At 43.7% G+C, this 22,555-nt stretch overlaps 3 protein-coding genes across 11 annotated transcripts in view; 1 reads left to right on the forward strand and 2 right to left on the reverse strand.

The window, feature by feature from the left end:
• Positions 1-1,210, reverse strand: part of SLC7A8 (solute carrier family 7 member 8) — an 18,618-nt gene extending 17,408 nt beyond the window's left edge. The window contains exon 1 of the mRNA XM_084806477.1: positions 130-1,210. Coding sequence (XP_084662603.1) covers positions 130-256 — 127 coding nt within the window. The 5' untranslated portion in view covers positions 257-1,210. The remainder of the gene's footprint in view (positions 1-129) is intronic.
• Positions 1-18,903, forward strand: part of RNF212B (ring finger protein 212B) — a 20,443-nt gene extending 1,540 nt beyond the window's left edge. Inside the window, exons 2-17 of one of the 6 annotated variants that reach the window (XM_084806483.1) lie at positions 2,448-2,503; positions 4,632-4,735; positions 8,527-8,667; positions 9,072-9,124; positions 10,203-10,277; positions 12,702-12,817; positions 13,797-13,857; positions 14,037-14,065; positions 14,253-14,299; positions 14,773-14,815; positions 15,154-15,211; positions 15,921-15,966; positions 16,762-16,801; positions 16,956-17,092; positions 17,339-17,397; positions 17,491-18,903. In XM_084806483.1, coding sequence (XP_084662609.1) covers positions 8,568-8,667; positions 9,072-9,124; positions 10,203-10,277; positions 12,702-12,817; positions 13,797-13,857; positions 14,037-14,065; positions 14,253-14,299; positions 14,773-14,815; positions 15,154-15,211; positions 15,921-15,966; positions 16,762-16,801; positions 16,956-17,092; positions 17,339-17,397; positions 17,491-17,535 — 909 coding nt within the window. In that variant the 5' untranslated portion in view covers positions 2,448-2,503; positions 4,632-4,735; positions 8,527-8,567 and the 3' untranslated portion in view covers positions 17,536-18,903. Of the gene's footprint in view, positions 1-2,447; positions 2,504-4,631; positions 4,736-7,183; positions 7,387-8,526; positions 8,668-9,071; positions 9,125-10,202; positions 10,278-12,701; positions 12,818-13,796; positions 13,858-14,036; positions 14,066-14,252; positions 14,300-14,772; positions 14,816-15,153; positions 15,212-15,920; positions 15,967-16,761; positions 16,802-16,955; positions 17,093-17,338; positions 17,398-17,490 lie in introns of those variants that run through there. The other 5 variants (XM_084806484.1, XM_084806486.1, XM_084806482.1 and 2 more) reach the window with 5 other exon arrangements.
• HOMEZ (homeobox and leucine zipper encoding) overlaps positions 18,613-22,555 on the reverse strand; it is a 9,455-nt gene continuing 5,512 nt past the window's right edge. For 3 of the 4 annotated variants that reach the window (XM_084806479.1, XM_084806481.1, XM_084806480.1), the window contains one exon: positions 18,620-22,250. In XM_084806479.1, the coding sequence (XP_084662605.1) occupies positions 20,734-22,188 (1,455 nt within the window). In that variant the 5' untranslated portion in view covers positions 22,189-22,250 and the 3' untranslated portion in view covers positions 18,620-20,733. Of the gene's footprint in view, positions 22,251-22,555 lie in introns of all 4 variants that reach the window. The other variant, XM_084806478.1, reaches the window with a different exon arrangement.

A 22,555-nucleotide genomic window follows, 5' to 3' on the forward strand; every position in this document is an offset into this window, starting at 1 on the left:
GGACTTGCTGGTCTTGGAGGCCCCTTCCAATCCTATGATTCTATGATCTATGACCTTGTGCTAGGCCAATATGAGAGGGTAGTATTGTCCAATTTAGAGCAAATAAATCCCACCAGAATCCCCACTCACCCACAATAATGCCACATGCGCTCATCAGCCCGATCTCTTTCTTGAGTGCAACACCACCTCCTTCCGATTTGTCTGGGCTAGCTGAACCCTTCTCGGGACCACCTCGGCGACGTGCTCCATCCTCCATGGTGTTCTACCTCTCAAGAAGCTTGAACTAGGCAGCCCTGAATTACTGGTGCTGGACCCAAAGAACTCTGGGTTGGTGGTTGTGTAGCTGGCTCTCCTGCAAACTGAGCGACTCTGGATTAGATCTGTGTCATCTGATACAGTTAGGGTCTTGAACTGGACTTGTGCAAACTCCAGACTATATCTCCTAGAAACCCCGTTCCTAGTCTGGCTTCTCCAGTCCACTCTGGGTGCTCTGATTTCAGCCTCTGTTCTTGTATCTTTAGAATCAAGTTATCACAGTCTGTGGTTCAGATGGTGCCCATATCTAGGCTCTCTCCTCTATAACAAGCTGGCTGTATCTCCTTCCTCTTGGTTCTAGTACCATAAAATGCTGGACTTGCTTTGGCTCTAACATCAACTTTGTTAGGATTGAGCTGGGTTTCTCCTATTGCACTTTGGTGTGGGTGCTAGCCGCTAACCATTCTTTGGTTCTGGTACCAAGCTGGCCTCTCTCACGTGCGCTAGTATCAGTCAGGTTGGGGCTCCGGATAGTGCAGAATTCCTCTGTCTCGGTTCTTGAATCTCCTCTCTCACGTTGTTTTTGTCTTCTATAAAGTTTCCCCTGAAGCGAAGGAGGAGAACCACTCAACAATGCAGGGGAAACAGACTGGTCTGATCTTGTTTTTTCAACTCCCACACACAGCTACTATCACAGTTCCCTTCGGATCGGTAGCGCTTGTTCTCAGACTTCCTCAGATTTTCGTTCTGCCTCCGTTTGGACAGGGATCCCTGGATCGTTCTTTGCCAGGGTACTCTCTCATTCCAGCTTGTTTTCTCTCTGGATTGTTGATTCGCCTGTTTTCTCGTCCCAGCTGAGCGTCTCTCCCCACCAGACTGCTCGGCTTCTCATTCCTTCTTACCGCCCAGCTCTCCTTCTCCTTCTGCCCATACGTTTTTCTCCCACTGAGTCTCTGTCCTGCTCATGTGCCTGAACCGGCTACTGCCGGACCAGAACGGGGTCAATCCTTTGCTCCAGGAGCCAGACGCCTCCCTCTTGCCTTACCTCCGTAATACTCAGCAATAGCAGCTGCTCCAGTGAAGGCATGGTCTTTTCGTCCCACTCCTCTTCCCACGCCCTCGGGGACTCCTGCCACTCGGACTCGCTTTTGTGCCTTGTTCATACTCCACTCTAAAACCAGCAGTCGTGTTTCGTCCACTGTTTCAGGGATGGGGAACACACGTTAGTTGGCATGAGCCTAGACAAGCGACACCAGCTCTTTACCTGAGCAATATGATCTGCCATAACCAACCTCCGTAGAGCTATATGAGTCTATAGTGCCTCCACAACCAGAAACCAAGAGATTTCCAACTAAGTCCCGAGTGCCCTGGTTCTACTCCCATACTGGCTTCTGTCTTTGTGGAACTTTGTGGCAGGCGGTTCCTCAGGTTAATCAGTGTATTTAAAAAGCTGCCTCTCTGTTTCACTGTATGGTCTTATTCTGGAAATCTGTTCAGCCTATTATACATTGATTTATCTTTCTACGTGACCTTCCTCTCATCTCTTCCTCAGCAAATTTTTAGCTTCAGTTAGAACACTTACGCTGTAATATTTCAAGTCCCACCTCAACAAGCTTTCCTTTAAATCTTCCCTCACATTGCTTTTCTGGTTACCCCCTAATATAGCATGCAAGCAAAGAAAGCTATGTTTACATGTTACTGAATTTTCTCACAAGAATAATATCCAACCTCTCTCTCTCTTGTCATCCCCACCCCACCCCCCACCCCCACTTCTGGCTTTCTCTTGTGCCATGTCAAGATTACAAAATTCTCAGATTAGGGCCAGATTTCTTCTTGTAGTCCTATAAAGTGCCCTAGTCTGTAAAAAATAAAATTAAAAATAGCATGCTGTCATTCTCCCTGAGCCTTTGGGATAAGGGTATATAACATTGAAACAGATACATACATCACATTGTCATTTGTAAATAAAACAAAATAACCCTTCCAGGCACATATCTGTCTGCCTGCCTTTATCTCATAATTCACTGTGCAGATGCTTCAGTTTATTGCCCAATAGAGTCTATTTCACTTATGACTGTAGACTTTTTCCCTCCTCAGATTGGGGGTGGAGGGTGGGGACTCAGTACACTGCTGTGTGTGAAAATTACATGAGTATTGATGTTGCTTGATGTGCCTGTTTTTGAAAATCCCAGCAGCTTTCAAAGTTGGAAAAGCAGAAAGAGACGTTTGACACAAGAAAAAGACACAGGTATTAAAGAAGGGCGGGGGCAAAATGACAGAACTTTGTGTACTCTCTTCCTTTTCTGCATGCGACTACGCTTCCTTCTTCCTCCGCACCATGCTCCATCCCTTCTGTTCATTGTCCCCAATTCCCCTTGCTTGGCACATTCTCCCTCTGCATCTCTGCTGATCCTGCACCTTCTCCTGCAATGTAGGGGTGAAGTCCAGCCTTTGGGGAGCACCTTGACTCTTTTATCATGATATCAGCAGGAATAGGAGAGAACAAAGGTCAGGGCTGGGAAGGAGAGAAGATAACAACATAGAATGAAGAAAAAGCAGAGTGTGTGTGTGTGTGTGTGTGTGTGTGTGTGGGGAGCAGGGGAGAGCTCAGCAGCAACTGCATAGTAAACAATCCATTTTAAAATCCATACAGTGTAATACTTTTATTAGGCCAACTCAAAGATCATAAAAATGTGCACGTTTTCATGATCTACAGATCTCTTCATCAGGAAAGATGTTACAAAAAGCTGGCTTGCGGTGGGGCTGGGGGGTGGGAAGGCTGACTGGATGTTGTAATCAGGATGTCTGCATAGTCAGAGTCTTAAGGTGATATGGAGAGGGAGGATTTGCAGACATTCAAGCTGGGCTCTGTCAGGTGATGTGATGGTTTCAGGTTTCAGTGATCTTTATTTTGGCCTAATAGGGGTGTTACACTATATGGATTTAGGAATTTTTTAATGGCCTACAGGGTTTCCTTTGTTTTTTTGTAATCCATTTTAATTAATGGACAAATTATAAGAACCAAAGTGGGAAGATGAGACCAAAATGGAAATTAATAAACTGCAGTGAACATGGTTGCTCCCTCTGCTACTATTAATTACAATTCAATGGCCACTACAAAATCCATCCAGGCCATGGGAGACTTGTGCCTTTTCTGCTTTCTGCTGGCAGTCTAAAAGGTCTACAGCTCTATATAACAGACACCCAGATACTAGATTACATGCTCATCCCCAGTCTAGACTCCCTCTGTATCCATGGCCCATCATTTAGTCAGCTCACCCCCTTACTGCTTCTCACTTCCTTGAGCACTTAGGGTTGCCTCCTTTTTTTCTTCTGGCAAACTTCTTGGGAAGCAGAGATTTCACAGATGCAGATTTCCCCGGCTTAGACACAGTGGTGAATCTCCCTCTCATGCAGGTATTACAAGTAGAGGGGCTCTCCCAGGCAAAAGGTGTTCACCTTACTCTCCCATCAATTCTCTTCTTTCTCTGTTCTTGCTTTATTAATGACCTGCTACCCTGGATGCTACTGTTCCATATTCAGGATCTCTTACCTATATCTAATAGCCCTCAGGTTCTCTTCATACTTCCATTCACCAACTATGCCCCCACGGATACCCTGTTTCCCCTCACTTCTATATTAGTGCTCCCTTTTTCCTTCAGCACCCCCACTCTCATTCCAATCCTGTACTTAGCACTCCCCACCTCTGACTTATCCTCTTCCTTCTCTTACGATTCACTTCCCATCCCACTCTCTCAACACTGCCCCCTAGCTTATTTCAGAGAATTAACCCCCCTCCCCATTCTTTTGCATTCTTGCTCCAACCTTCTTCTAATATATTGGTTTTAAATTACTGGGTCAGAACACACAAGTGGGCTATGGCCAGACTTGAGGTGGGTTGATAACTAGTTCCATTAGTAGGAAATTGTAGCTTGATGTGGGCGCACACCTAGAATTCCCAGGTTTCCTTGAAAAGAAAGAATGGCTGTTAAACTGGCATGTCTGTGGTGTAGATATGTCTTGAGAAAGACAAAGAGCGGAGAGGGGTAGAGGGATGCCCTGGCCACACAACAAATGTGTATAGAATGTGTATGTGGAGGGGAAGAGTGGGATTGCATTCACTGGCCCTACACCCAACCTTTGGATGAACACATGGAGGTTGGGAATGCAGCTAGTGGACGTAATCCAGCTCCTTTGCTCTCTGTGTTTATTCTACTACACACTAGTTGTGTGAGCAGGCTAGGGGGAGGGAAAGAGAAAAAGGGACATTTTTCTGCGGTGGCACCCAAACTACAGAACTTCCTCCCTAGGCATGTGTACTTGATCCATTTGTTGCTATCTATTAGGTGCCAGGCAAATTCTGTCCTGTTTTTCAGACTTTTAATGGCATTTAAAAGAAGATTGCCTCTTCCCGCATGAAGTTGCCCATCAACTGCTACCATTTTTGGAAGCACTGGTCTATATTCTGCTGCCAACAGAGGTAAGGCTGATGCAACTGTGAGACAGGGCCTTTTCAGTGGCAGTGTTATGACTGTGAAACTCCCTCCCAAGGGAGGTTAGACTGGCTCTTTATCTGTTGTCTTATAGGTGTTTTTATTCCACCAGCTTTTCAGCATATTTTAATCTTGCTAGCTATAATCCTGTTTATTTGTTTTCACTCTGGCTTTGAGTAGTCTCTTTAGTTGCATTGAGATTAAGTTGTTGTAAATTGACCCAGGGGCCCTTTTAAGGACTGAAAGGGAGTAGAAGTGATGCTTTTATAAATAATAAATAATAATAATACATACATACATACCTGTGTTTAGTTTAATGTAACCTTTTAGGATATCTGCTCATGTATTGTATCTTGGTTTATTGCTCCTGGCCTATAAGATTTTTATGCTGCTTGGTGCTGTTTTATTAGGGGGTTCACACGACCCCCTCATGTGTTCTTGAGAGTAGGGAGCAACCACACCCCCTCCACAGCAAAGCACATGCTGGCCATGCTTTCCACCAGCCCCACGTTTAGTGTCAGTGTGAAGGGGCTATAAAAAAGGTAAAGATGTCCCCAACCAGTCGTGTCCGACTCTAGGGTGCGGTGCTCATCCCCGTTTCTAAGCCGAAGAGCCAGCGCTGTCCGAAGACGCTTCCGTGGTCATGTGGCCGGCATGACTGAACACCGAGGTGCACGGAACGCTGTTACCTTTCCCGCCGAGGCGGTACCTATTTATCTACTTGCAATGTCTTGCTTTTGAACTGCTAGGTTGGCAGGAGCTGGGACTGAAGACGGGAGCTCACTCCGTCTCGAACTGCTGTCCTGCCGACCTTCCCGTCTGCAGTTCAGCGTCTCAACCACTAAGCCACCGCGGCTGTATGCATGTACAAATGTACACACGCAGGGTCCTCCATGCAAGGGAGAATCTACAATCACAATTACCCCTGACATGGAGGAGCATTAAATGGATATATGAGTATGTGTATATGGCCTCTTCACACTGACAGCAACTGCATAGCTGGGGGGGGGGGAATGGTTGATGGGCACAATTGCCGCCCACTGACAAGTTTGTGAATGCATAAGGGGAATTGTGTGGAAAAAAAACCTGGCCCATAGCTGGGGGGGGGGGGCTGGGGGCAGCCCTCCAAATTTTCTCTGCCCCATAATTTTTTTAAATAAAATAAAAATTTAAAAAGTTTACAATTTTGTCTTTAAAAGGCCTGCAAAATGGATGAACTTCCCCCCTACTTTTTTGCCCCTCCCCCCCAGAACTTTTAGGCTGGCTATGGGTTTGCCCCCTTCCCTATTATTGTTATGATGTTGCATTTTGTTGTTGTTTTGTTAACTGCCTTGAAACTCATGCTAAAGGGTGGGATAGAAATAAATATGTGTTAAGTATACTTTTGGTGTCAGTGTGAAGGGGCTGTATACAGATGCACGCGCGTAGGGCTCCTCCACATAAAGGGGAATGTACAATCAGGATTCTCCGTGCATGGACTAGCCTTATGTGCATACACATCAGTATATGCATATGGCTCCTTCACACTGATGCCAAATGCATGGCTGCCATGCATGATCCCACTCCTCCCCTCATGAGTCTGTGAATGTGTGAGAGGAGTTGTGTGGCCCCTCTCCCTTTCATTGCTATGATATTTTATTGTTTTAATTATTAGCCGCCTTGAAACCCATATAAAAAGGTGAGGTATGTATATCTTCATGTAAATAAATATACATTAAAAATCGCAACTGGTCCCTGCAGGCTGGAGTTGAAGTCAGTTGCTCCAGTTCTGTTGTAGATTATTGTTCTCGGTTACCAAAGCTCCATTTCCCTTTAGCTGAACCCCTCCTGCATTTCACATTTGAATCCCTTCACTAATCTGGTATTTCCCCACACCCACTTTCACCAAGGCCTTAATACTTCTCCTCCCAGTCACCCATCACCAACACTCCTCTTCCCGTGGCACCTCTTTTACCTCAGAACCCCATCCCGCACTACTGTCATTGCTTCCCCTTCTGATTACCCAGCTCCTCCTCTACTTCCATGTCTTTCTTAGCTTTCCCGGGCAATCTCTGCCCACCCTAACAGCCCCTGTCCTCAGTTCCTCCTGCCCCATGCCATCTTAAGGCGCAGCCCTATGCACGTTTAGACAGAAAAGAAAAGTCCTACAACTCCCAGCATTCCTCAAGTGGGCTATTCTGGCTAAGGAATGCTGGGAGTTGTAGGGCTTTTTTTTCTGTCTAAAGATGCATAGGATTGTGTCCTTAAGCCTATTTCTGTCCCCCATCGCCCTCCTAATCGACGTCCCCTCCCCTCTCCTTATTCCTCCGCCCCCAGGCTGCCCGCAAGCCTCGCGACCGCTTTTTTAGAAGCCTGTTTTCCCGCCTCTTTTAACGGCTTTACGGCTGTTTTGGCGCGACAGTGGCGAAGTCGCCATGAGAAAAAGGCGGGAAAGAGACGAGAGCGGGGGGGGGGGGGATGGTTGTCAAGGGAAGCGACCGCACCACAGAAGAGTCGCATTATAAATCGTGAATTATAAATCGTGAATGTATAATTATGGATTTCTGTAACTGACGTGATTAGACCGCATTCGCCGCATAAAAACAGGCGGATTACGAGGGGCGGGGAAATGTTCTTACACTGGGGTAGGAAGAAAGAGGTACTGAGCACGCTATTCTTCTCGCGGGGGATCCTTCTGTTACTGTTTGGAAATTTCAGCTTGCAAAATGTGCATTTACCTCCCACCTAGTCCTAGTTATTACACGTTCTCTTTGGATACCAAATATGCATACACTCTAGCCCTCACTTTTTCCAGGGAGAGTCCTGAATCTCTCATTTAATTTGCCCGTTACATTGTTTCCCCTCTTTTAAGAGTGCTAACTGCGTTACTCTGTTGCAACAAAAACAGAAGTGTTTTCACACCTTAAAGGACTGACGAATTTATTTCAGGTTTTGTCCTAACACCCACTTTTTGTTGTTGTTCCAGTTTGCCTTATGGGAAAATGTTGCATCTTGTAGATTCTACATGGATCCTCCTGAATTAATTTGATTTTTATGTTCAGACCGCACAAAGCCACCCTGAAATCTCAGCTCGTATCTCATAAAAATCACAAATCCAATGCACCATGGTGCTTCCATGGTACAAAAACATGGAGATACAGTTCTCGTGTCTCTACATAGAAGCGTCCTGATTCTGCCATCAAGCCATGTCTGTATTCAGACAACACTGTAAAAATGGATTGAGCACATGGTGGTATGTGGTGCAAAAACATGGATCCAAGGCATTGATCCTTGGAGTCCTCTTAAATCCACCATTAAATCACAGTAAATATCTGTATCTGCAGATTGTATTGTAAAGAATGGATTCAGCAGTTTGTACATGGTGCAAAACCAAAAATATTTATTTGATTTGTATACTGCCGAACTGGGTGGTTTACAATCATAAAATCAAACAACAACAACTGAATAACCATAAATAAACATTAAAAATAATGTAACAGTAAAGGTGTCAAAATAATACAATATTGAACATTAGAAACATTACACAATATTTAAACATTGAGGAGACAGCAGTAAAATTAATAAAGCAACAGCTTAAAGGTTAAATGCCTGCTTAAAGAGGAAGGTTTTAACCTGGTATCTAAATGTTTACAGTTTTCATTCTGCTTCTTCTGTCTTTTTCTTACCATAAAGGAGGAAAGGCAGAATAACTGTACAATGCCTTTTGATTGGAAATGCGAGCATCTCCCTCTGGCCCAGTAAAATCTGACATATTCTCCTGATCCACCTTTCCCGACAGAAGCTGAATTGGACATCTGCCTCACGTCTCCCTCTTGCAACATGGATTGGTTTCATTGCAATCAGTGCTTCAGCCAGGAGACATCTGACTTTTACATCACCAGCTGTGGACACACATTTTGCAAAAAATGTGCTGGTACAGGTAAGAATTACAATATGTTTCTACCATGTCTTGGATGCAACTTTCAAACTATCACTGATGTTACACACACACACCTTAGAACAAGGATGGGCAATAAACCCGTATTAGTCTTCCAGATCCTCCACCTGAAAATGTGTTCCTCGTGTGTTGTTTCCACATACAATCTGGACGTCATGTGACAACAGGAAAATATTCTAGGAATATTTAGCCCCTAACAGATCAAAAGCCAAGAGGTCAGAAAGAATATAGTGTTTAAATGCTCCTTTCAAAGCCATCTCATGATTTTGAAGACTGGCTCATTATTTTAGAGGACTGACCCATCTTGTGATTTCAGAACACTTGAGAGAATCTATGATAATTTTCAATAGATTATACTAACACCTTTTGCATTTTAATCCTGGCAGATAAATGCCTGTCTTGTGGAACGAGCTGCAAATATTTGTTTCTCAGTGATAATGTAAGTTGTAGTTTCTCTAAAACAGAATCTTACCTTCTTCCTTTCTTTTATGGGCTCTCTGAAACACAGACATTTTATTTCTGCCATATCCATTTGGACTAAGGTACAGACTTTTTATTTATAAAAAGCAGGGGAACCAGATAGTGAGCAGAATTATGAAAGATGTTGCTGCCTCATACAGTCAACATTAGAGAGATCCTGGGTTGCCAGCATTTTCCATTTGAGGGTGTGATGACATCCAAACTGTCCCTTTTTAAACGATGCAACCAGAACCTCAAACAATGGCTATGACAGTGCAGAGGGGTAGAGACAGAAGCCCATGATTACTAGCTTGCATGACAAGGCCTAGAAGAATAAAGGGTATCCTGAGAACCTGGAAGCATTTTAGTATACAAAAGTCTTTCTCATAAGCAGATACATGCATAAACCTTTCCTATGTTACAATCTTAAAAGTACTCCTCTGATTTAAAATCATGGAGGAGTTGGTACAGTAGGGCTGGGTTGAGTAAGGCTTTCTCATATCTTCTGCTCTACACAGCAGACCCACCTATAAGAGTATTTTGGTAGATGCATTAATAATTTGTAAAGGACATTTAATTTGCAAAAGTAATGCCAGACCATATTTAATCTCACAATAGATGGGTAATTATATATTCCAGTGTAGTGTAGTAGTTAGTGTCAAATGAGGACTAGGTTCAAATCCCTGTTCAGCCATGAAGCTCACTAAGTGATGCTGAGCCAGTCATTATCTCTCAGGCTAATGTACCTCACAGGGTCATTGTGAGGATAAAGGTGGGAGAAGCATGTATACCTCCTTGAGCTCCATGGAAGAAAGGTGGGATTTAAATTTACTAAATAAATATTCCAGTATTATATGTGCAGAAATTTAGCCTGACACAGTGGCTAGCAAAGGCCACCCAATTAATGAAGAGGGATGTTCTCGATGGCCTTGTAGGCCCCTTCCAACCCTACTATTCTATGATTCTATGAAATACACCACCAACTGAATAAAACCAGAATATCTTGATTTGTTTAGCCTGGTTCTTATCTCCCTTCTCTCTGCCTTTCTCATACTCAGATGAAACCAGAAGAAAAAAGGTTTTTCAAAAGTCCTGTTGAAACTGCACTCAGCTATATTGCCCATCTATCTCAGGTAAGAATAACAAACCAGGTAATTTGTGGGCATTATCTCATAGCTCTTAGATCCTAAAATGGGTGACAGTGATTGGCAAAATGAGGGGCAACACAAGCAAGAAAAACTCAGCAGCCAAAAAACATGGAGCAAATTTTGTGGAATTTTTGACAAAAGGCAGGACAGCTTAAAGAAAAGAAGAGGAGAAGTGTATATTCTGAAGAGGTATTCTGATGACCTGCTTAAGCACTCCTTAGAGAATGTCCACTCCACTCAAAAAGGAAGAAGACCTAATAACTCATTCTGCAATCCAACAATCCAGCCATTTCCCTTAAAATTAAGTTACAGTTTGCTCCATTTCTATTGTGGGGAGATTACAAAGGTCAGTTAGAGGACTAGTTAATAACCAATCTGGGAAAAGGTTAATAATAATGGTGGTCCCCATTTGCCAACTTAGCTAATTAATTACAACAACAAACCTAGATAAAAGAGCCAGATAAATATGGGCGCAAGCTAGTTAATCATCAAAGAGAATTTCAGCAGAATCAGCAGCACCTAAGCATTAAAATCCACCAGGGCTGCCATATTCTGTATATCTCACAGGATTTGGTAATCACAATCCCAACCCCCTCCCTTGAGCTAGATAGCCTGACACTGAGCTGGGCAGGGGGCAGAGCCCTTTAGAGGTGGAGTGGGTGTATGCTTCATCCTATGTGATCCCACCTTCTTCTTATGTCCATTTGGTAACTGCAGTTATCAATTTTCATACTATACAAGCCTCTTGCTGGGGTGGGCAAAATTTGTCGCTATTCCCAAAATAATAATTCAAGGCCAGGAGAATGCGCAAAACTCTAATACTTATCTCATGTCCATCACACTATAGCCCTGTGGTCCTTTGACTGTAAAGTTTACCATCCTAAGGAGGCCCTGTAAATTCCTAGGGCTGGCAAGAGACACCTTCCTGTTTGTGTGTTTGTTCAATGCCAGCCCTAGGTGTTGGGATGCCATCAAAGAGGCCAAATTATCTGAGCCTTCACGATACTTTTGGCCTGGGCATCAAGAGGATAAAAACAAAGATGGCTGGGAACAGCATTCTAGTGGTGTTTACATAGAAAGTACTCTTTCTTTCTTTGGTGGCTATTGCTGGAGATGACAATGACAAAATTTTGTTTGCTTGTTTAATGGTTTTATATATCACACCTTCAAGAATGAAGTTCCTAGGGTGGTTTAAAATGTAAAAACAGTAAAATATAATATAATTAATAAAAACAATGATATAACATCAGTTTAAAGCAGCATGTAAACAATTAAAAGATGTAAAAGGCCTGGGAGAGTTAAGAAGTCTTCACCAAATGCTGAAAGGATAGCCTAGTAGATGCCAGCTGAGCCCCCCAGAGGAGGGAATTCCAAAGGCAGGGTGCCAAAAGTGAGAAGGCTGTCTTTCCAGTGAAATGTAGACATTTCAGGGAGGTTAATATTTTAATTGTTGCATCTCCAGTGTTCTCCTCATTTTTGACCTCTCTGCCCCAGCCTGAAAACAGCTTTGTATGCCCACTACTGAAGTAGACTATTGAGTTGTTACATTTTTACAACATGTACCCATGCATGAGTTTTATCCCAAGGTTGTTACTATCACTCTTCATATTGCACCAGAAGTAGGCTGTAGTAATTTGCCTGATAAAGCAGGCTTGCAGCTCCTAAGTATCTATCTACCTCATAATATTAGCAAGCAAAGAGTCATACACGCCAGATCTACATATGCACCAGACTTTTTCCGTAAATTTTCCTTTCTAGAGACTTCCTCTACCAAACCCTGAAGCTGCTTCTTAATTTCCCATAGTTTAAATGCAGTTTAGAGGCTTGCTGAGAAGGAAACAGATAGGAAAGCACACAAGCGCGTATCAAGTTGATATCATTCATATCACCTTGTTCTGTTACAGCCACTGTGTACACAAAGTCTGTGTCTCGCAAACATTAAGAGCATAATGCCTTATGTCATGCCTATGGCTCGAGGCAGTATTGGAGCAAATATATGAAACTGTCTTCCACTACGTCAGTCCATTTGTCTGTCTAGCTCAGTATGACTACACCAGGGGTGGAGAACCTGTGGCCCTCCAGATGTTGGCAGACTTCAACTCCTACCATCCCTGACCACTGGCCATGCTGGGTGAGACTCATGGGAATCAGAATCAACAACATCTGGAGCACCACAGGCGCCCCACCTTTTGTCTACTCTGACAGGTAGTGATTTAACCTGTGACTGTCTACATACAAGACGTGTGCTCTACCACTAAGCTATGGCCCCTCCCCTCTAGTATGTCCCCTGAGTTGAAAGCTCCCATATGCCTCATCTCCCTAAGGAAGCTACAGCCCCAAATCAGACTTCATGAGAACACATGGCTTTAAATCCCAATTTCCCTGTCCCCATTTCCATTCTTCTCCTAGGTGTGGATGTTCCAGAAGGGCCAGATGGAGCTGCTGGTCTCTTTCTACAAACACAATGCTTCAAAAGCAGAGGAAACCTTACGGCGAGCTTACCAGAAACTAACTATCCAGGAAAAGTGAGACATGCAGGTTGTCACATGAACGAAGGCAAACAGTGTTAGTCATGTCTGCAGGGATTAGTACAGCCAGTATGCGATGGTGGCTAGAGTATTGGATGAGGACTAAGGAGACCCAAGTTCAAATTCCCACCCACCCATGAAACCAGTCACTCTCTCTCCACATAACCTGCCTCACAGGGTTGTTGTGAAGATAAAATAGGGGGAAGAAAACCATGTATGCTGCCCTAAGTTCCTTCAAGGAAGGGCAGGATATAAGTGTAATTAATAATATTTAAAAGGGTGGGTAGAAGCCAATATAACTCCTTCATAGAGTAGATTGGGACTAGCTTAAATTCCCTTCATTTCAATGGGTCCGCTCTAAGTAGAACTTAGGTTGGATTTCACCCAGTATTTTTAACTTTTGCTCACATATTGTTGTTCAGTCATGTCTGACTCTTTGTGACCCCATGGACCATAGCACGCCAGGCCTTCCTGTCCTCCACTCTCTCCCGGAGCGTGCTCAAGTCCATATTCATTGCTTCAGTGATGCTTATTCACATATACAGGAATCCATTCCTTCCCTGCCCCACAACACAAAGCAAAGTCATTTCAAAGAAACCATATGAAATATCCTTGAAATTATCTTCTAATTTATGAGAGGAAATACTTTTCTAGTGGAGAAAGAAACTGGTAGGGGTGGAGTGGGCCCTCTCATTAATCATGTAACATAAACCAACTCTTTGGCGGGGGTAGGAATGTGTTCTCTTCTTTAAAAAGGGCTCCTGCTCCCTTCTAATTTCAATTACTAGATGTTATATCATGTTCATTATTTGTGAAGTGAAAGTAATGGTTTGTATGACCCTAGAGTCAGACAGCTCAGGGTTCCCCAATGGGGACTAAAATGTCAATGCTGGACCTGGGCAGATATAAAGGGCAATACCAAATGTTTAGTCAGACTACCCGTCTTGTATTTCCCCTACCCTCTACCCACATTTAGGGAGCTGGAGGCAATAAGGAAGGAGAACAGGGAATTGAAAAAAAAGTACCTCAGCTTGAAGGTAGGAGCTGTTTATTGGAAACTAATCACATTTTCAGTGAATTGGTTTCTTACACCCTCTGCTGGAAGGAATGAGTTCTGCTCTGTGCATTTGTAGGGAAGGGGAAAGTGAATCAACCCACTGGCTTATTATGCAGGACTCTGGATCCTGCAAACCTTCCTTTCTCTCTCTCTCAACAGGGTTTTCAAGGACACCACCAGGGTAGCAGGTCAGTGCATCTGTTCTGCTCTTTTGGGACATTCATCAGGAGCTGCAGCACATGAAGTGTAGGCAGAAAGGGCTCTTCATGCCAGAACAAGAGAGCTGGGCTTTAGACCACAGGACAGCAAAGCATTTGGGACATGACCAAGTGGTTTTTACCCTAACTGAGCAAAACTTATTTTAATTTGCTGCAGACTCAGCACCCCAAGGCTGGTTGCCATCACACCTCCATCACAGACAGGTAGGTAGATAGATGGGCCCCTGTACACATACAGTGAGACCCCTGAGCAATGGTGCACGTGGCAGTGAATCTTCTTGTGGATGACTATGTGAGTGCACATGTTCTTGCTCTCTAAAAATAGGAATCAACGTGTTTGCCTGATGGAAAAAAATGGCTTTGCACATTTGCACACATGAAATCCTGCATGCATTCTCTGAGGGGGATGGAGGTTGTGTACGCTGCATTAGGAGAGTTTACTGTAAAAGGCAGATTTAGATCTTTTTAATAGATAAACAAAATAAAATATAAAACGTATACCCAAGTCTTTCTCTGTTAAATCAGGGTATAGGTTTTTGATCCTTGAGGAAAGGAATATTTATTAATGTTCCCTTGCCTGTGGGTAAGGAGTTGCCTTATAATGACTCAGCACTACATGTCCCTCTAGCACAGCATACTTGTTACTCTACAATAACTCACAATCTCATACTTTGCAGTTACACCACGCCCTATTTTCCAGCATTCCAGTGAGGTAGTCAGGTAGGTACATGAGGAATATCATATTCTTTGGTTATGAGTGTGATGGATTGTTGAATAATCTGTACCAAAGAATCTAGGAGCTTACTCAGAATTCCAGAAATTCAGCTTTCTTTCCCTCTCTTTGGGAAAAACAACATTCTAACCCTTTCAGCTGTTAATACAATACTCTTCTTGCTGCGACCACTGCCCCTTCCTCTGTCCGGTCCCATACCGAGATTTGAATTCTGTTCCTAAAAATCTAGACCACTTTGCAAAGGCCACATATAGATATTGTCTGTTCGCTTTCATATCTAGCCTTTCCACCAATGACTCCTTGGCTTTTTCTGCATCTTTCATAGCCGCTCTTCTTCCATGGACTCCATCTCTTCCAGAGTCAGCCAACTACCAAACTGGCAAGTAAGTCCCCCACGTTCCTCTCCTTTTCTCAGAAAAGGAAAATATGGATTTGTTTTCTTCCTTACAGACTCATAGTGGCATAGGGCATTCCTGAAGCTAGGATCCATGGAAACCACCCACCCAGGATGAAGGGGCTGTAGGTCAGTGGTAGAGCACCTGCTTTGCATGCAAAAGGTCCCAGGTTAAATCCCTGGCATCACCAGGTAGGGCTAGGAAGGAATCCTGCCTGAAACCCTGAAGAGCTGCTGCTAGTCAGTGTTGGCAATACTGGGCTAGATGGACCAATGAGCTAGCTCAGTATAAGGCACCTTTCCATGTTCCTATGAGAAGCCCCAGTGCTCTTTGGACACTAATATTTTGTGTTACCCAGGCCTAGTGTTTGGTAATACACTACCATGGCAGGCTATTCTCCTCTTCCCACTGAGCCTAGTGAAACAATGACAGCAACATGTTGGTTGGGGAGGGGACTTTTTTACATCATTCCTCCCCCAGCACCCTGTTCCACAGAGAGTTCAAAAAGCCAGGCGCTGCTAACACTATCTATCTGATGAGGCCTACAAGACTCCAGGAAGAGTGCAGATGCAACTGTAATGGAAACTTTAGACTTTGCATGTTTTAATTGTTGCCCTATTTTGCTATGTAAACCATTTTAAGAACTTTTCTAAATATTCTAAATAAATAATAATAAATAGCTCTTACTTTTATCCAGCATGCCACAGGAGCCATGAGGATGACCCCTGCTGACTCTGCTAATGGTAAGAAATAACTGGAGGCAGCGTAAACTCCTGCCATGTTTAGACTTGTTGTGAAGAGTACAAGAGACCACAAGGTAACATAAGACCAGAAATAAGAGAATGCAAGGTTCTTCTGCTAGGGATCTATTAGAATTTCATTTCAGTTTACAAATCATCAGAACTTGCCCCGTTCACAACTATGGATGCGAACGGGAGTGCATCATTTGGAAAAAGCTCACACATTCCCGAACTTGCAATCACATTAGAAAGATGTGTAATTTTTTTTAAAAAATGTGCATTTAAAAATATGCATTTTCATACTTTAGTCAATGGGGGGGACGTGCTCACTTTTGAAAAATGCACATGGAAATGCACTTTCCCCCTTCAAAATGCACACTTTTCCTGTTTGAACAAAAAGAAAAACAGGTCGCAAACTAAAATGGGAGCAAGGCGAACTGAGGTTCAAAATGGAGTTTGGAGAATCTCAGCAAGCTCAAGCATCCCTGATTCTCCTATCCCTAGCTTCTGCCTCCTTTCCCAGGATTGCAGATACACTTCTGCTGGGGCATAATACCAGCTCTACAGCCTAGGAAACACCATGGCCCAAAGTTGGAATAGATATTATTCAGTCACTGGGAGGGGAAAATGTTCCTTTCTGTCTGTAATGGACAGAATAATTGCGCTCTAATCTATAGTCCTCATCTTAAATTAGACACCCACAAGATCACACATGCTTAACCCTGTTCTTCCCATCACCTTTCCATCAACTCTCCATTACTAATTTCAGGTATAATACTTTAAAATTCTGTTTTGCAGCTACTCCTTCTCCAGCTTCCAGTCAAAGTTTATTCTACAGGTGAGTTATGGGGGGAGGGGGAGTATTCCCCTCCAGGATCCTATCATTTCATCACATGATCATAAAAAACATGCATCTAAAAAAACATGCATCTAGTATTGCCTGCAACTGTAATTTTCATTTCTGTCCCTCTTCATTCTACCATTCCTTTCAGGGCCTCTCCCTCCTTTTCCAACACCCCCAGCTTGAATGTCTTCAACCTACAGCCTTCTATGGTGAGGCAGAGGCAGAGTACTACAAACACTGGGCAGCAACAAGAAACCTCATACTTCAGCCTCAACATCTTCACTGGTGAGGAAGGGGTACCCAGTTGATAACTGCGACACCTTTTTTCATATTCCTTCCCTCCATAGTTTCTATACCCAAAATTGCTGATCACTCCACACTATAGTCTACTGTAGCAGGGGTTACAGTGGAGAGTACTATCTCAGCAATGTACTATAAAGGGTTAGGCATTAGGGCAACACATACCACCCTGCCCCATATTCTCACTACATACTCCCCAGTGTTCAGTTCCCTATTGGTTTTGGCCTACAGATCAGACAGAGGGAGTTCCTATGCCAGAACGTCACAATGGGAGGCTGCGCCCCATACAGGTGAGAGGCGGTCTGTGGGAATGGGGCATGGACTGTGTAAAGCTATCACTAGAATATTTTGAATCATTTCTTTTCTTTCTCTCTCCTTCCCAGCTGAGGTTGACTCCTCACTCTACGCCATCCTTTCATAGCAAGTAAATGGGACGTGCCTGACTTTTTCACCATCCTCCCATCAGGAGCTAGGGGAACAGAATACATAATGGAGAGTTCTGAAATGCCATTAATATAAGATACCCAAGTGGGGCATGGGGAATACTTCTCCTTTTGTTGCAGGACTTTGCAACACAAGGCTGGAGACAGTGGTTACTCATATAAATTAAGATAGCATAAAGAAAAAGCTTTTAGTTCTCAACATACTTAGAGAACAGCATGAAGAAAATAATAATAAAGCCCCCACCTCCCCAGCCCCTGCACGCGCGCACACACACACACACACACACTTGAGCCAGGTCCTTGTTCTGTATAGCCACCTCTCTTAAACCAACATTGTAAAATGTATATATGACTTTGAAGTGCATTACTTACCACTAATAGAAGTTGGAAGAGTTTTATTAAACATAACTGAGTGGTAAGCAGGACTTGTAACTGAAATGCGAAGCCCTGCTCTATACGACTAGCTCATTGTACTTTCTCCCAGGTACCCTTCCATCAGCTAAGTCCACCAGTAATAATGGGGAGGACCAAAGCAATTCTGCTCTTAATCTACATAATCATGGGCAAGAGAGTCTCTTCTGATTTTTGACAGTATAAATTCTGAATTGAAAAACCATCCACTAACAGCAGACATCCCTCCCTCACTCCTCACACAACACAAAATATACTGTTTCAGGTGGCATCCCACATGTGATAGACTCAAGTGGTGTAATAAACCTTGCAGGGTCTTTGCTGGAGGAATGGTGATTAAAATTATAGCTGGTAGATTTCTCCTAAGGCACAGCATTACTGGCCTGTGGTACTAATAGACTCCATTACAACACATTAAGCACCCTATTGATCCTAAAACTTCCTTGCCTGGATTGTGATCGGATAATTTTGTTAAGAAGATAGCTGATATCTTTGATGTTGTCAGTGGCTAAAATGCAACTCAATGGAAAAGTTCAAATACTCTATCTATTTGATCCTGGTTGCACATAATATAGGACTACTTTGTCTATAACCAAGATTGCTTCCCACATTCAGCACATAAGAGGTAAGCCTTAAAAAAAAGCAATTATTTGGAAAGATAGAAAAGGAAGCTATCATTTATTGAAGACAAGACTAATTATCAAGAGAAACCTTCAAAATATTATTTATGGCTATTTATTAAGTCATCAGTCCACATGTCAGTCTATTTTATTCATCTCTTTTGATAGATTTTGAACCAGTTGTGGTCTTGGAACTGTATCACACAGACTTGTGCAGTTCATCTGCTGTCTTCTCTGTGTGTAGTTGATTAGCTTATTCCAGTGTTTTCAGTTTCTCTTGCCAGGAGAAGTGAGCTTTGTTTTTGTAGTGATTCTGTAAAATTTCTTGAAAAAGTGATTCAATAAATAGTTTTTTAAATGCAGATTATTAATATCCCTTTGTACAGTCTCCTAGCTACTCATACCACCATAAATCCCAGAATCTGTCTTCACCATCATCCCTTATAAATAATCAAGGGCTACTTCTAACAGTTGACAGCAGCTTATCCTCCCCTAGATTTCCTAGGAGACAACAAACTTGACCACGTTGAAGATCTGAGCTTGGTGAATGGAGCGAAGAGCCAAGCAAACAGTGATGCTTTCCCTGTTTCTGCAACTCTTCTACAAGGGAGATGGCTTCTACATCTTACCAACTATCTAAGACTGAAGTGGAAAGTGGTTTTCAGTTCATAGCATCAGCCAACCAGTATGGAATGAACAAAGACATGGGGTGGGGTAAGAGAAACATGGCAGGGAAAGCTGATGAATCATTGCACTGATGGAGGGAGCGACAGTGAGCACAGGAACAAAGAAAGTGATGACATACAGAAAAGAAAGACCTTCAAGTGTAGAAGAAAAGTTAGAAGACATACAAAGAATGAAAGGCAAGAAAGATGCAAGAAGAGATTTAAAATGGAAAACAAATGATGAAGATGAGGCCACAAAAGATCCACAGACACCATCTTAACCCCCACTCTGTTCAGCACCTACCATAAATCAAACACTCATATTTGCCATTTGGGAAGGGTCACATTAAAAAAAAAAATCATAGAAACACAAGCCTATAATCAATGGAAAGAAAACCAAGGAGGGAACAATTAGAGCTAAAATGCCTGAAACAACTTAGTTTTTCTCCTCCATTTCTTTGATCTGTTCTGACTGTACGGGGCTATGGTTTGTAAAAGTGAACACAATCCTCCATTGACAAGTAAATCATATTCCCTTGGCTGCTGCTTCGCTCAGCAGAACAAGATATACTTGGTACAGAGGCATAGAGTAGCTGGATGTTATATATGGCCTGGATGGAATTTGAAAAGCATTGTTCTAGAAGTGAAAACACAGACAGTCATAGAGGTGCTTGGAAAGTCCTGAGTCCAAGACTATGCAACTTTGGTAATGAGAGGAACTATCCAACTTCTAATCTGGAAGCATGTGTAAGAGAATGAGTTGGAAATGGTGAGTCAAAGCAGAATCAAGATAGTTCTCACTTACCACAGGTATCCCTAGATATGAGTTCTGGCCTTAGGAGGAAAGATACCAGCTTTAGAATTCAAGAATAGCTAGGAAAAAAATCAGCAAGGTTTTAGGGGAAGAAACCAAACTGGAATCTGCAATGAACAGATGGCAACTTGAAAGCTAAATAAGAGACCCTTCCAGATAAAACCCACTACTGAAGGGGCTGACAGAATGGACTCTGAAGCTTGAAAGGGTACTGGAAGTCCCCTTTCCAACACCCTTTTAACTATGATTAAAGACATAATCATTGAATGGGAGGGACAGGACAATTGTTTTTACTTACATTGGCCCAGTTCACATGACTGAACAGCCCATCATGGCTGGGCTGCCTGCAGGTGACTATTTTGAGTATTCAATGCTGGGCCGTAGCTTGTCATGTTGTGCAAACCCGGGTGGCAGAGGATGTGGAAGGGTTAAGCAAGCCTTGCACAACCCATGGTGGGCTGATTTAATCATATGAACTGGGTCGGTCTAAAGCTTAAAGGAAAAATAAAAAGATTTTAGAACACAGAAGAACCAATTTTGGATCATGGGCAATGGCAAGAATTTGATGGAGTAGGGACCTTGCTCCCAACGTCTTTATTTTTTTTTGTGTCTCCTCGATCCCTCCTTCAATCCCATCCCAAAAGCCCAGAATCTCTATCACCCACACAAGAGCCTAGGCAGTCCAGTCTTCATCATCATTGTCGTCATCGTCATCATCTTCTTCTTCTTCATAGTCTTCATCTTCCACTTTTATCATAGCGGCTGCGACCTCCTCATCTACCTCATCCTCATCTCCCAAGCATACTTCTACTTCACATGGTGCAGGTGAGTGTGAATGGAACCACTTCAGCACCTGTTCAGCTTCCATACCTGACTCATAGCAGAGTGTTGGCAAGTCACTCTCCTGCAACTGCAGATGGGTTGCCCAATAGCGCTCCAGTGGGTTTGTGTCTGGATGGCTGGTATGGAGTGGATGAGGAGGCAGTGAGGAGGCAGGCTCTGGACTCTGCCCTGCATTGTCCCGAAACCATTTCAGTTGACCATGTTTGAGGGCATAGCGAGTGTCTCCAAACCACTGGATGATCTCTGCTCGTGGTAGTCCAGTGATCTTCTCCAGCTGATGATAATCCTCTCTTCTGGCCCACTGGCGACGAAGGAAAAAGGACTTTAACACATCCAGCTGTTCCTTCGTCTTTCGCCTAGGTTTGCGCAGAATGTCCGAGAAGTAACCTGAAGCCTGCTGCTGGTCAACCATAATGTACTGATAGTTCTGGAGGTTGCATGGCTCAACAAGGCTGGTTTTCGTTGAGGAGGAGGATGGGGTAGCTTTGAGGGAAGAGCCTACTGGAAGAATCACTGGATGATGCCCACCATTTACTGCAGACGTGATGGGTTCGTTTGGCTGTGGGGAGGCTGTGGGGAGGCCCCAGGCTATTGTGTGAGAGTTCTGGAACTTATAATCCAGGCTGGTGGTTGTGGTGGGTAGGTAAGCACCAGAAATGGTCTCTTTGGTATTGTGAAGATGCACAGAGGTACCTGAAGGTTCACAGTTCTCCTGAGCTTTGCTATGGTGGGGCAAGACATTTCCCTTCAATTTCCAAATGTCCTGAGTGATTCTCCCAAATTCCCTTGTTCCTTGGGCTGTGCTGCAGTGGTTATAGGAAGTTATAGAGGATTGCTGGTTCTCTGGGTATTTACCGGAGTAGTGCACAGAAGCAGGCGCTGGTTGGTGGTATTCTTGGCTCTTACAAGGTTGGTGCCAGGAATCACCATCATTCCCAGCAAGGAGGCAACTAAAGTGAAGCTGGTCCTGATGGTAGATGAGGCGAGCACGAGTCTCTTCAATTTCTTCTGCGCTCCAACTGATGCCACAGCGTAGCCGCTGTGCCATGAACCAGGCCTTGACCTTCTCCATGTGCAGGCCATGACGCAGGCAGAGCAAGGCCAGATCAGAAAGGCTGGGGTATGGGAAGTAGCTGAAAGTTTGTAGCAGATGCTGGTTACCATCGAGGTCACTGGTTTGCGCTGCCTGTGTCCACACCAACTGGAGGTCCTCAGAGATGGGTGGCAAGCAGATCAAACCTGGAGGTGAGCCAAGGCAGCCTGGAGCATCCTTGTTGGGAGGCATGACTACTATAGTCTAGAAGAGGTCTTCTGTCCCTGGGGATCAGCTTCTGTCTTTTAGAACAGCTGGAACAAAAGGAAGAATATGGGTAGAAAGAAAAAGATATGCATTTAGGGGAAGAGCGGGGAAGAAGAGTCCCCTCTGGCAATGAGGAAGAAAACAGGAAGAATATGGATAGAAAGTGAGTATGTTATTTGAGGGAGACAGAAATACATAATGTCCAAGTTCAGATGATCACGGGGGGGGGGGGGTAGCCATTGTGGTGTCGTCATCCCCCCGCCCCTATGCGTGCACTGTTTACACAGTTACTTGCGCTGCAGCACAGGTTGGCACGCTGTCTGAACCCAGCACATGGTGCAGCAGGGGTGGC

Source organism: Heloderma suspectum, chromosome 6 (assembly GCF_057233095.1).
Source record: "Heloderma suspectum isolate Gila_16-S chromosome 6, 16-S_ref, whole genome shotgun sequence".
In the NCBI taxonomy this organism is placed as follows: Eukaryota; Metazoa; Chordata; class Lepidosauria; order Squamata; family Helodermatidae; genus Heloderma; species Heloderma suspectum.